This window comes from Mustela erminea, chromosome 5, assembly GCF_009829155.1.
Source record: "Mustela erminea isolate mMusErm1 chromosome 5, mMusErm1.Pri, whole genome shotgun sequence".
NCBI lineage: Eukaryota > Metazoa > Chordata > Mammalia > Carnivora > Mustelidae > Mustela > Mustela erminea.
The window spans coordinates 38,026,631-38,040,694 of NC_045618.1; the positions used below are offsets into that span (position 1 = coordinate 38,026,631).

At 37.7% G+C, this 14,064-nt stretch overlaps 1 protein-coding gene across 4 annotated transcripts in view; it reads right to left on the reverse strand.

Moving 5' to 3' along the window:
• RFX7 (regulatory factor X7) overlaps positions 1 to 14,015 on the reverse strand; it is a 137,330-nt gene extending 123,315 nt beyond the window's left edge. The window contains exons 1-2 of one of the 4 annotated variants that reach the window (XM_032342645.1): positions 13,619 to 14,015; positions 13,301 to 13,466 (exon numbers count right to left, since the gene is read on the reverse strand). In XM_032342645.1, the coding sequence (XP_032198536.1) occupies positions 13,301 to 13,461 (161 nt within the window). In that variant the 5' untranslated portion in view covers positions 13,462 to 13,466; positions 13,619 to 14,015. Of the gene's footprint in view, positions 1 to 13,086; positions 13,239 to 13,300 lie in introns of those variants that run through there. The other 3 variants (XM_032342644.1, XM_032342642.1, XM_032342646.1) reach the window with 3 other exon arrangements.
• Positions 14,016 to 14,064: the final 49 nt, after the last annotated feature.

Genomic DNA, 14,064 nt, shown 5'->3' on the forward strand with positions numbered 1-14,064 from the left:
TCAGTTGCAGGGCTTCTACTCCTAGACTTCTGCCACCTATAAGCTTTGATTCTCTGTTATCTGCCTATCCCAGGTTTTCCAGGCAGCAGTTTGCCTTGAGATCTCAATTCTCTTGATTGTCATCCACTGTTTGTCAATAAAAGGGAGTTAAAGAAAACTTTAACTCCCTTTTATTGAAAGCCATTGAAAACCATTACTTTATTGAAAACCATTACTTTATTCTTCAAGTAGTTTGGAATACAGAGGTCCACAAACTACTGCACAAGGGCCAAATCCTGCCAGTAATGGAAAAATCCAGCCATTCATTCATTTGTTCACACACTCACGCACGCACACACACACACACACACACACACACACGTTGTCTGTGGCTACTTGCTTGATAACAATGTAGAGTAGTTGCAACAGAGAGCCTATGTCCTACAAAGCCAGAAGTATTTACCATCGGGCCCTTCAAAGTAGAAGCTTGCTGGCTCTGGGTTATATATCCCATACTTTCTGGCACAAGTGATCTCTGATATTTTGTGTGCGTGTGTGTCTGTTTGTCTTTTAATTGTTGACCAAGGCTAAGTGCAATGATGAATATGCACTATTTAATTTTTATTTATCAGTTCATCCATCAATTCATCGGCCCCAACATTTTGGCCAAGAAGGCCTACCAAGAGCAGCTCTCGGTGGCAGAGATCACCAACACCTGCTTCGAGCCCTCCAACCAGATGGTCAAGTGTGACTTTCGCCATGGCAAATACATGGCCTGCTACATGCTGTACCACGGGGAAGTAGTGCCCAAGGACGTGAATGCCACCATTGTCACTATTGCAACTATCAAGACCAAGTGCACCATCCAGTTTGCAGACTGGTGTCCTACAGGTTTCAAGGTTGGCATTAAATACCAGCTCCCCACAGTGGTGCCCGGGGGGTGACCTGGCCAATGTGCAGGGGCCATCTGCATGCTGAGCAACACCACAGCCATCACCGAGGCCTGGGCCTGCCTCGACCACAAGTTTGACCTGATATACTCAGACAGCTGAGTACATATGACCTGATGTACTCGGAAACTCAGGTTGCAAATAATAAAAAGGTTGTATTTAAGTTGAGGGTTTAGTGACCTTTTAGATTTAATCCACAATTTACAATTACCGAGATTAAACAGAATCTCAATTCCTGAGACTGAATATACAATTCCTGATTTTAATATACAATTTCTGAGATTAAAGAATCCAGTTTAGTGAAAATCTTTTGCAACACAGTGTAAATAATGGTATTAACAATTACATCCAAATACTAGAAGATTAAAATAAAGGAGTTATTAACTCTACCTGGGGTACTCAAGGGTTGAGAATACTAAAATTCTGCCACAGAAGACTGTGGCTTACTATTCCTTAGTAGAACATACACTCTCTAAGCAAGGGATTCTCAAACTTCTGTGTTAGAATCTCACCTGAAGGGCTAGTAAAACAAAGACTGCTGGATCCGCCCCCAGAGTTTCTACTGCAGTAAATCTGAGGAGCCTCAAAATTTACATTTCTAACAAGTTCCAAGGTGATACTAGTATGATGCTAACACAGAGAATAACATTCTAAAAAACCAAATAGCATCATATAAATACAATTTTAAAGCTGAAAGGGTCTTTTAAGAACTAGTTGAATCCTCTGAAAGAAAGAACATCAGGCTAAACAAAGAAACAAGTCTCTATGTCTCTATGTAGAAAGATCCAACAGACTGTTACCTATTTTATGAATCTGAAACACTCTGGGCCTTCAGAACTGCTTTCCTATTTTATTCATTCCCTTGTTACTTCCCCAATCAATCCACCTCCCTCAGTTAGTTATCTACCTAACTCACAGGTTTCCTTTGCCGTCTTCAGGCTTTGGCCATGACTCAACAAGTTATCTTTGCCTTGGGTCTTGCCTCCTAAAATAAGTAGGTCAAACCCTCCACCAGAACCAAACTTTAAAGTAGCTATCTCCAGGTCAATGTTAAGGGGTTCTTCAAAATTCCAACTTTATCTCTTGAGAACTAGGTTGGAATGCAGATTTAGCCCACAAACCCTGACTAAATACTACTGTATACTCATTCATAAAAGGTTACTAAACTATGTATCAGTCATTTGCTCAGTATTTTTAAAATGAAGGACACAGTGGCTCTCACTTGGGAGGTAAATTATTTTTTAATACTATATATATAGTAAAAAAAAAAATTGATTAGTAGTACTGAAACTCTAAATAAATGATTACTTCAGTTTCACCAATGCAATTTTTAAAAAAAATCAGCCACTGTCAGTCCTCCATTCTGTAAAATACAGCATGAATTTAGTAACTTATTTGGGGAGAAAATTACCACATCAAATGTATCAAATACAGAAACATTAATATGTAGAGAAAAATCAAGTCTTTCTAAGAATGCAGTAGACAAAAATAGTATTCACTAGTACTTACTGCTAGATGAGAAACAAAAATGCAAAAGGTGTTGACCCTAGCTTCAAAGAACTTGCTGTTTATTAGAACAGCATAGGACAAAAATTTAAGTGATTAAGTGCTTAATTGTAAGACATCACTAAACAGTTTGAGGTCAAGAAAAGGCCCTAGACTACAGTAGCTAAAGAATGTTTTATAGTACAATGATCTGAACTATGACTTCAAAAATGGTTAAAACACGACTAAGCATGGGTGCCTAGGTGGCTCAGTGGGTTAAGCCTCTGTCTTCGGCTCAGGTCATGATCTCAGGGTCCTGGGATGGAGCCCTGCATTGGGCTCTCTGCTCAGCGGGGAGACTGCTTCCTCCTCTCTCTCTGCCTGCCTCTCTGCCTACTTGTGATCTCTGTCTATCAAATAAATAAATAAAATCTTTGAAAAAAAAAAACAAAAACAAAAACCACGACTAAGCAGGATTTGGATACAGGCAAGTAGAGATTCCAGAAAAGATATAAAGCAGGACTAAAAGGAGCACCATAAATTTTAAGGCAGACACTGAAGTGCTTGCCTGACAGGAGTTCAATACTGGTGAACAGAAAGAAAGCGGGTGGGACTGATTGTATGGGGCTAGATTGCCCAGGCCTTTGAAACCTGATAGAAATCTTTAGATAACAATATGGTGGGCAAGGTGAAATCAGTACAGGTTATTTGAAGGAGACTACATGGAAAAGGATTTTTTGGAAGACTTATTTTGGCTGTAATATACAGCATAGTCCAGTGAAGGGAAAGGCCAGGGACAAAGAGCAACTATGGTGCCACTGTAATAATCCAGAGATGGTAAAGCACTAAACTATGGTCCTGGCAGAGGAAACAGAGAGAGTAGAAGACAGGGAGAAACGTAAGTACTTGACACTACAAACTTGACAACTTGTTAAAATATTGGGCACAGAGATAAGAGAGAAAAGTCCATTATGAAACCAATATTGCTAGCCTGATGGAATGAAGGAACAGGTGCTATCTACTACACAAAGAAGTAGATTAGCTAAAAATGAAAGCCAACTGAGGTAGCAAGGACTATGGCACAGAAGGATTACTGTGAAAATGCCAAGTTTAAAATGGCAGTGGTAGCCACCTGTATTCTAGCAAGTGTATCAGTAGATGTGATTAGAGTTGTCTGGTCAGCCCATCTATTTCTGATTTTGGCAAAGAAGTGAACACAGAAAAAAAAAGGTGGCTGAAAAGTGTCTCGATATTCAAAATTAAAGCGCATCTAGAGGAAAGCTGCAGGAAAAATAAAATGTTCATCAGAAATAAGATCCATGAAAACAGGGATCTTGCATCTTTGCCCATGGAACCCCCAATGCCTGGCAAAGTAGCAGACAAAGGCAGCTCTCAAAAAGGAATGAATGAGAATTCCCAAACTGCAAAGGAATCACAGTAACAAGAAGAGTGGAAGACAAAATGAAAGCTAACGACTGAAAAAGGCCACTGAGTTGGCAAGAAGAACAGGAAGCCAGACTGCAAGAGTCAAAAAGGACAAGAGCAGAGAGAAGATCTAGCAGAGTGGGGGTGGTGAGCTGATAGACAGATGGCATCTAAAAGGAAGAGCAGCAGGGTAGACAAAGCATTATTTTACTTGTTTGGATTTTTCTAAACTCAAAATAATGCCTGCTCATTCAGGAAAATTTTGAGAATATACTAAGGGGGAGGGGCATACTTTTGTTCCACCCCCCAAGTGCAAAACCAGTTAATACTTTTAAAAATGTATGTTCACTTATTCCACTCATATGTATGAGTGGCCTTACATATCACACAACAGGATAATAAATGAAGGATCAGAGGGGAGGGAAATGAGCAAGCAAAACAGTAAAACCAGGGGTGAGATTAGCTAGCAATGGTTACCATGTTTCTTAAATCTTTTCTTAGTGGACAAAAAAAAATAGTACTTCTCTGCTTTATTTTTTATTATCGAATAAGGGTTTTTGCATTGTTAACTGTTTATATTATTATTATAAAATGAGTATTTACATTCTTCATTCACTTACCTAATGACTTTTTTTCTTAGCCTATGAATGAGCTCTTTAGGTCACTGAAAGATCAAGTCTTTACTACAAAAACTTTTCTCCAAGGCTGTTTGCTGCTGCTTTAAGTAAGTCATTAGCATGTATAAAGTCACAGGAAGGGTGCCTGGGTGGCTCAGTGGGTTAAGCAGCTGCCTTCAGCTCAGGTCATGATCTCAGGGTCCTGGGATCGAGTCCGCATCCGGCTCTCTGCTCAGCAGGGAGCCTGCTTCCCTCTCTCTCTGCCTGCCTCTCCATCTACTCATGATTTCTCTCTGTCAAATAAATAAATAAAATATTTAAAAAATAAAAAACTAAAAGTCACAGGAAAAGTAACCTGTGGAAAAGAATAGTTTGGTGATGCTGACAGAAAGGGTATGTATCAGAACAAATTCCCTAAATATATGGACAGGGATGAATCCAAAGGGGAAAACAAACTTCATCCTATAATGGGAAAGCACACAAATACAGATGCTAAGACATAGGAGCAAGAATAAGACTAAGTGAGGTATATAAGCAACCCCACATATAGTAATATTCTAAATCTCGTCATGAAGTGGCCGTTATTCAAAGAGTCAACTCAGGGTACACAGCCTTCTTCTAAAACTAACAGAGCATTTCCTAGTCCTCTGCTCCAGTTCTCAACATGCCTATCCTCTTCTTCCCTATTATTACTTTATATCCTTTCTTCTACCTTTGCATTTAGATGAGAAAACTGTGATTGGTGGAAACCCCACTCCCCAATCAAGCAAATTTTGACCTAAGCTATTATCTTCCCGTAATTATTCTCATTACAGGCAAGGCTTACTGTCATCAACAACCGTGACTTTAATTCCTGCTAGTGGGAATAAAGATTTCCCAGTAAGCATACCATTAAGTGCATCTGGATCAACAGCCATTTTCGTTAAAGACACCATCCTGAATTTTGCCAATAAGAATATTATATCCTACTGAATCCCTCTCTCATCTATTTTTTTTAAAAGATTTTATTTATTTATTTGACAGAGATCACAAGCAGGCAGAGAAGCAGGCAGAGAGAGAGGAGGAAGCAGACTCACTGCTGAGCAGAGAGCCCGATGTGGGGCTCAATCCCAGGACCCTGTGACCATGACCTGAGCCAAAAGCAGAGGCTTTAACCCACTGAGCCACCCGGGTGCCCCTCTCATCTATTTTTTAATACCATCAATTATACCAGACTATCACTGCATTCAACAAAATCTTACTTCTGTTAAATTCTACTGATGATGCATGCAACTACTACACAAGGAATGAAATGTTTTAAATGCAGAGTAGTGTTCATTACTTTTTCATTATCCTGTGCCTGTATATACTAGATATTAAAATAAAGGTATATGGAATTCAGTTTTTCTTGACCACTTGACTCTGTAAATTCAGGATTAGTTCTTGATCTTCTCACTTCTTTGAAATGTATATGTACAGAATTTGGCCAAATACAGATTGTTAATGTCTCCTGCTTCAGAAAAAGGGATCATGCCTGTAATAATCTGACAATTATATTTTAGATCACAGTTTACTTACATACATGTGCAATTAAAAGATCTAATAACTGCAATCAAATAAGCAAAGTGATTCACTTAAATTAACTGAAGCATCTTGTTCAAATACATTTTCCTAGGAGCTCAGAAGCACCCACTTTACTTCAAGCAAGATGCCACTGAAATGACACTCTTATCCAACTGAATTTTTAAAATTTCATACCTACTGCAAAAACAATGGCATGTACTTGGCTACCCCACATAAGTAAAATATTTTACTATCATTTTGTAAATTACTTATTATGCAGTGATTGTTTTGTTTCAGGTAGAGTCAGTCTCTGACTTCCTATGACCTTCACATATTAAAAAAGGAGAATTTAAATTCAGTACAAATTAAGTAAAACAGGCTCATCTCTGGTAAGGCCAGCCTAAATCACTGAAAAAAGTTAATTTACACAACTCAGATCATTGTTCTTTGAGAGCTGAGAAAAATTTCACAAAAACAGTAGCAATATGAATTAAACCTTGAAGTTAAACCCTTGGATCCACAGGAAAAAAAGAAAGGTTTTTAAAGTAGTAGGTAGAGACTAGAACAGGGATAAGCAGAGAAACAAGATAATAAAAGAAAAAAAAAAATGGGTTCGTGCAAACTGCAGTAGTCACTTAATGCAGTAATCCCCTGTTCTCATCTTGTAGCTACTTGGTAGTACAAGGTAATCAAAGAAGGAAAGCCACAGATAAATAAAATTAAAAAACAAATAAACAAAACAAAACACCCAAGTACTAAGAAAACCTAAGTGCTCCCATGCTTGGTTTGTATCTTAAAATGAGGCCTCACAAAATGCAACACCATAGCCCTAGAGACTAATACCTTCCAGGATACCAATATTTCACTTCTATCCCCATGCCTTGGTAGGTCACTAATCAATCAGATTTAGCATGTAAATTCACACCAATTTGCTAATCCTGTGTTGGAATGAATGTATGCTAGTTGAAACCTTGCTATCTAAACTCGGACTGTGAATGGGTTCAGGTAAAAAAAAAATTTTTAATTTTTTATTATTATTATTTTTTTAGATAAGGCTATTTGGAGGACATGGTATTTCACACCATATGGAGTCTGGCATAACAGACTGGAATCTGTTACTCTGACCTCTCACTCTCTGAATTCAGAAACCAGACTCAAGTAGCAAAGAATATCTATATGTTTTCAGTTTGTTCTTAGATATGAGGAATATAAAACCACCTCCCACACAACTTTTCATAATATACATAGGACCTATTATAATAGATGTCTGATAAAGATAGGCATAATTAACCAAACCTAGTTGTTTTCTATTTCCTCTTAAAGGAGGAGATATTATAGTCCATAAACAGAGAAAACTAAGAGTCTCAAGAAAAAAAAAAATCATGTTTTAAAGTTTCTATTCATATTGGCTAAGTATTACTCGTAGTCAGCAATCAAATGCATTAAGGCCTCAGAGCTTATTGTTCCTTATTTATAATCCTGCCCAGGACAGGAAGATCCTTCCTCCTCCTTATGGTCCATGCTGCTCATCTTAACCTGAACTCTAAGAACCTTCAATAAAGCAGAAGAGAAAGCAACTAAATACACAGAGACTGGTGGAAAAAAAGGCACTGGGTAAGTAAGACTTGCCTAGTTCTGTCAGAGATATGGAATAACCATCTTATTGTCTTGTTCTTCAATAGGTATAAAAACTGTCATAATTACATATTAAAAAGTCTACCCTAGGTGAAGAGAAAAAGTTGTGAGGTTCAACCCTACACTAAATTATTGTGAAAATACAGCTTTCTTATTTACATACCCAAACTGACAATATAAACTCTACTACTGCCTTTAAATATACATTATTACAATAGGAAAAAGCTCCTATGTGAGTTGCTTTTAAGTATTGAGAACCTCTTTAGAAGCAAAACAAAACAAGCACACAAATAGTCCCCCTAGGGTAATCTCTCAACTAAACTCCCCAACAAGAATTGCTGCATAGACTTGCACGGCTCTTAGAATATTTTAAATGTAATACATGCTCAATAAATATTTGCAAACTGCATCTCACATAACAGAAATCTTGCACTAAGGTAACAAGAAGTGCATAACACCTTCAGATTGTCCTCCTGGGCTAACACCCAAGGAAACAGAAAATCCTAACAATTCGTCCATTGAAAATGTTCTTTTGATTGCCTGTGATTAGTTAATTCTATTAGTCTTTCACTGTGGTTATGGTATGTTTTATTACTGCTGTCAATATTAATTTAATAACAGAGTCATAGAAAGTTAAGCTAAAGGAACTTGCAAGGTCATCTAGTATAAACCTTTCATTTTACAGACAAGGAAACGAAGGTCTACTTTTCTCACAATGAACACTTTGGCACTTGCCACTTCTTTCCCTGGTTCCGGGACTGAAGAAAATAGAGTTTTATTGCACTTTTTTGCTTAGGTTAATATTACAAGGCTAACATTACAAGAGAATGGGCATTCCGCAAATGCCAGTCTCTAACATAGCACTTTGTATACAGCAGAGTACTGGAGAGTACTTATACATTGTTCTTATACATTGTTCTTGCTTAGTGTTCAAATTTGAGCAAATGACAATGCTGATTTTACTTATTTTCATTTGTACAATTTTAGCGTGCAACATTGTTTTTCTAATATAAAAAGCAATGTCACACAAGTTTTTACTCAAAGCATTCTTTCCTAACAGATAAAACACTTCTCTGTCTTTTCCACTACTGTGAAGTTCATTTCCCCTAATAATACCAAAAACAAATAGTGAGATAGAACCAAATCAGTTTTGCACAGAACATTCAAGACATCTCCCAGTGGGGAGAGCAAATTGGTAAATTATTTATATATACACACATCCATTACCTAATGGATGGGCTAAACATTAGGCCAGAAAATACAGGGGCTTCAAATTGCTTAACTTGCCTTCCTGGTCAAGAGGGAAGACAATCCGATTAGTTTCAAATCACAGAGGAGAGCAAGGAACTGCCTTCTTTCTGGAATCACAAACAGTCAGTGTTGGGATGCAACCATCACAGCTGGCCTCAATATAGACAAACAAAAGCACCCTTGCTGTGCCTGGTATGGAAGACAGGCTAAACTCAGGGCAAGCAGCATGTTCAACCAACTAATCAAAAGTATATGAAAGCCAGCTAATGTACTAGTCAGTCTCTAATTTTAACACAAAATGAGGATCAGGGACTTCTGGTTAAAATAAACTCTGAAGTTGTAAGCTTTACAATAAATGTTTCCCACTGCAGGAGAAGGAACAATAACTATTTCTCAGACACAGCTAATAAATGCCCTGACCCAGAACCAAGGACAAAATGGAACTGCTGAGTTCTAGTATATGGGAAAGAATCAGATCTAATATGGTATCACCATGTAAACCTTTTGGATCATCATACTTTGCTCACTGTAACTAATAAATTAAGAAAGTAAAACAAAACTGCTGAATATAGGTTTAAATTAGAATTTAAAAAACATCCAAATGGTCTGCATACATAATTCCACTTTATAATTTTAAGTCTAAAATGTATGAGATTTTTAAGTCTACATGACTTACAGGACTGAATAAAGACAAGGAACTCGCCATGGCACAGCTTCTAAGGTCTGATAATGAAAGAGAAGAATCCTAGCTTTCCTGTCATTCAATTTATCTGTTTCCAAAAAGTGGGTACAACAATGATACATCGTACAGGGCTGTTTAAGAAATGGCTTATACAGTCTTACTTACAAATAAAGGCTTATATAAATAAAAATAACAATTGATAATTTAAGAATCCCTGAATTCATCTGTTGAGTAAATACAGTATTAGAATATTTTCTACCATAAAACATCAAGGTTTCTTCTGAATTTCTAGACAAAGATTTGTTGTTTATGTTACAGCCTAATTACAAATATGTTAATCACTCCCACCCATGAAAGCATGATTATTTTTATAACTAATCATAGACAGATACCAAATGTAATTTTTTCTATCCTATTTTTTCCATAGCAATTTTATTCTATCAGGGTTTCAAGTAAAACTGCTTTAAAATGGAAAAGAAAGCACTTAGTATACACATACATATATGTAAACTAAATATAAATTTTCTTTTTTCTCTTTTAAACAATGAAGATACTGGAGATAAGAGGAAAGAAAAACACGTTTTGGTATTCTTTTTTTAAGTAATTGAACAGGGGTGCAATGTAAGTTCAAGAAGTTTGCAGTGAGGTTAGTTATGGCTGTTTTAGGTTGCTAGTTTTCTTTTTTAATGAAAATTTTATATTAGAATCTATTGTTTAGAAAAGATAGCATTTTCATAGCACTTTTTGTATTAAAATGTATCTCCTAAATAAATCTCCCTTCAAAGTACTATTAAGTGATTTGGACCTTGTGTCTGGAGTGGGAATAAGGAAGGTCAAGAATAGTGCAGGCTTGTTAACTTGGATTTAAGTTGATGATATTCATAAAAATATTATACAAATACTACAACACTATCACGTTGACAGCATCTTTATTTCCTGGAACTACCTTAAAAATTATAAATTGTATTTCCAATTCTTATGAAAGATAGTTTCTGTTCTCATTAGATACCATGATTTCAACTTTGAACACTTCACCTTTTTACCCCCAAAGCCTAATTTAATGCTTGAAATTACAATGGACATACTTTTATCAAACAGCATTTTAGTTTTTTAATAAACAGAATAAATTATGATCTGTAATAATAAATAACTCATCTAGCTTAAAGACCTGCCTCACATACTATATGTATATATTTGTTGAATAGGAAGACAAGTACAGACTTGTTTGTGATCTGCAAGTTAGTAATTTAGAAACTATGATCAACCTAAATGCAAAACCCTTTTGATAATTTTTAAATGCCACAGTTTGGTTTAATGTAATTTTAAATTCTCATTAGTAATGATACTAAAGGTTGATGGGGAAAGGAGTACAAAACTGATCTCTCAGAGCATTATCAATTTATAAAATAAATAATAAAAAGATACTGTTCCCTCACAAAATGTGAAATGAGATACCTAAAGAACTATAATCTTATCTATTAAAGATGGTTTTAAATTTAGCATATATACACTAATTCAAAGGAGGTGGTGGTGAAGGAGCTTTCACTTTTTAGTGTCTTTATTTTAGAGTCACTTGATGAATAATATAAATCTAGTCTTGTAGAGCAGGAGCTATGAGACTATATATTAATTATACTCACTAATGTTGTTTATGATCCATTAATGTTGTTTATTCCAAAGTTCTAAATACAATATAAAGAAATCATTTTTGCAAATAGGAGTTCTACACTTGAAAATTAAACACTAGTAAGTATGCCGTTACAATTTTTAAAATAAAGATATAAAATTATATATTTAGGGATTAAGGTGTTTGTTGCCTGCTATTTCTTTCTGAGCAAGAAATGAACTGAACTTCAGGATAAGTTTTTCCTCACATTAGAGTCAGGGCAGTCAAGTTGTAATGAATATGTGTAAATATAAATTATCAATGAAAGAATAATTAAATCATATGACTTACCAAAAAGAGCATTCATTATTATGCAGTCAGTTGGCTATACAATCTACTCCTATATTAAAAATATAAAGTGGAGTTTTCTTTCCCCTATTGTTCTCATATTAAGTTAAAATATACATTACTAATTCAACTTTTAAAATGTGCCTTTCTTAAAAGATTTAGTCCTTTAATTTGAATGTCCCTTACCTTAAATGTAAAAACCAAGGTGTTTAAAGCCATTCCATGATGATTGAATATAACACTATATTACATCAAGTTAAGGGGGGGGGGGACCCCTACTGATTTCAGGAAACCTTGATGGTAAGCAGAAGATTAACAATCTCTCCCTTTAAATAGAAGCTTTTAAGAGGGCGTGAGGGTATCCATCAAAGAATAAAGGCTTCTCTTGGTCTCTGTTTCACACATACATAGAAGACAATCTTACTTAGCTGACCTATTCAAGTTGCCAAAACATGACTATTGATTGTGAAAGCCAAAAAAATTCTCCTTCAAAATATCTAAAGTTCATCTTAAAATTAAAACTGAAAGCAAAATACTCAACTGCCAATTACTGTGTAGTAAGAAACTATTAAAGCCTGCACTGACCTACTTCATATTAGCATCATGACAATATGGATGTATGCCAAGAAATCATAAAAATTACTACATAACAAACCTTAATTTTGTATTTAAAAATTGTCACTGTTTTTAAATGTCTAAATATTGTACTGCAATGCTTTTATGATGCATTTATTTTAAAACTGCAATGAAAGTAAGGGGTTTTGATATTTTAGTAGTCATATTCAATGATGGACATGCAAGATTTCATTTTTAAAATCAGAGCTTGTTCTACACCACATTCAATTCTATTTTAAAACTTCTATTAAAAGCAATCTCTTAGACCAAATTCCAAATATTACTTTCCATTTTTAAAACAGCACTACATTTCACAAAATGTCAGTTAATGAAGAATCCTACAGAAATGATGCAAGTTCATGTTCAAAGAATATTTACAATGGCTCTAACAGAAGACAGACTTAACTCAGTGTATTTAATTATTAAAAGACTGCCACCAGTCTTTCAGAGTTTAACCTAATGCTGAAATATTGTAAATTCTCATACAAGAAAGTACAGAAATAGCAAAGGATATCTCATCTATGGTTTCTAAAAAAGACACGAAATAACAAGACATTTTAAATTAAAATAGGTTTTTAAATTAAAAAAAATCACTTTACAGGGTAAACTACCACCGTAAAATACCTTATACTAAAGAAGCCCTTTCTTTACAATCATGCAAATAAACTCCCTGGAAAGGAAATTTAATCTCAGAATAAAGAAGGCGAAAACATCCAGAAATAGCAGCTAAACCCACGGAAAGGAAGAGACACATTAGGTTTTGTGCTGCATGTTAATATTCTTACGCACAATGTCTGGTGAAAATTCACAATACACTTCTTCCTCTCCGTATGCTTGTAAAAAGGAGTAAACACATTTCACATTCCTCAGTCCCCAATTCATACCACCATCATGCAATATGACTCTTACACCTAAGTGGAAAACACATATAACTTGTTTATCTACACTCACAATTGAGGAGGGGGTAAAGGCATTTTGTGGCTATGGAGACCAGAGGCTGATGCAAAGTCCCCACACCTCCAGAGGTCCTATAAATATGCACCCGACTCTGGATACCCACATTGAATGAATGCATCAGCCTCCTCCTCCGCCCGTCGCCCCCCACCCCCTTTGCAGCAGAAATGTGTCTGGGCTTTTTTACCCCAGCGATGGAGGATCCTCTTACCAGATGGAGTTCTTGATCTTGTGTTGCAGCGCGCTGGCCTCTGTCCCTGGCAGCCCAGGCACAAGGGCTGGCAGAGCCACCCCCGAGTTGGGGGCGCCGGGGGGAAGCTGCTGATGGGCATCAGGCTGCTGTGGTGGCGGCTGTTGTTGTTCCTCTGCCATCGCTGCTGGAGGGGTGGGAGGGAGGGAGGGAAGATGGGGGCGCGGGGAAGGGTGAGGGAAGAGACGGGGAGGGGAGGACGAAGGGGGAGAGGAGGAGGAAGGGGGGAAGGGAAGAGGAGGAGGAGGAGGAAGGAAGCTGAATAAGCTAGGCCTTTACCCCAGGGCTCGAGTGAGTCGCTTTCGCCTGCCGCCTGGGGGACATCACCGGGGAGACCGAGCGGCTCCTCACGGCAGGGAAGCTTCACCGCGGGAGAGGCATGGCGGCGCCCCTCAGCCCCCCGCCGCCGCCGCCTCCTCCCGTCAGCGGCCGGGGCTGGGGGGGATGAGGAGGGGACGTCTGAAGACGAGGTGGGGGGGCAAGTCTCCCCCAAATCCAAGAGCGGCCGCTCAATGACTCCGCGGCCCGGCCTTCCTTTCTTGCCCCCCGAGGCTTTCTACGCCCGGGGCCCTCGCTGCTGCAGCCCCAGGCTCGGCTCCACGCCACTCCCCACGCCGCCGCCGCCGCCGCCGCCGCCGCTCGCTCCCGGCCCCGCCGCCACCGCGGCCGCCGCTGCCCTGCCAGCCCGGGAGGCAGCCTAGTGCGCGCAGCCGCACTGCGGCCCG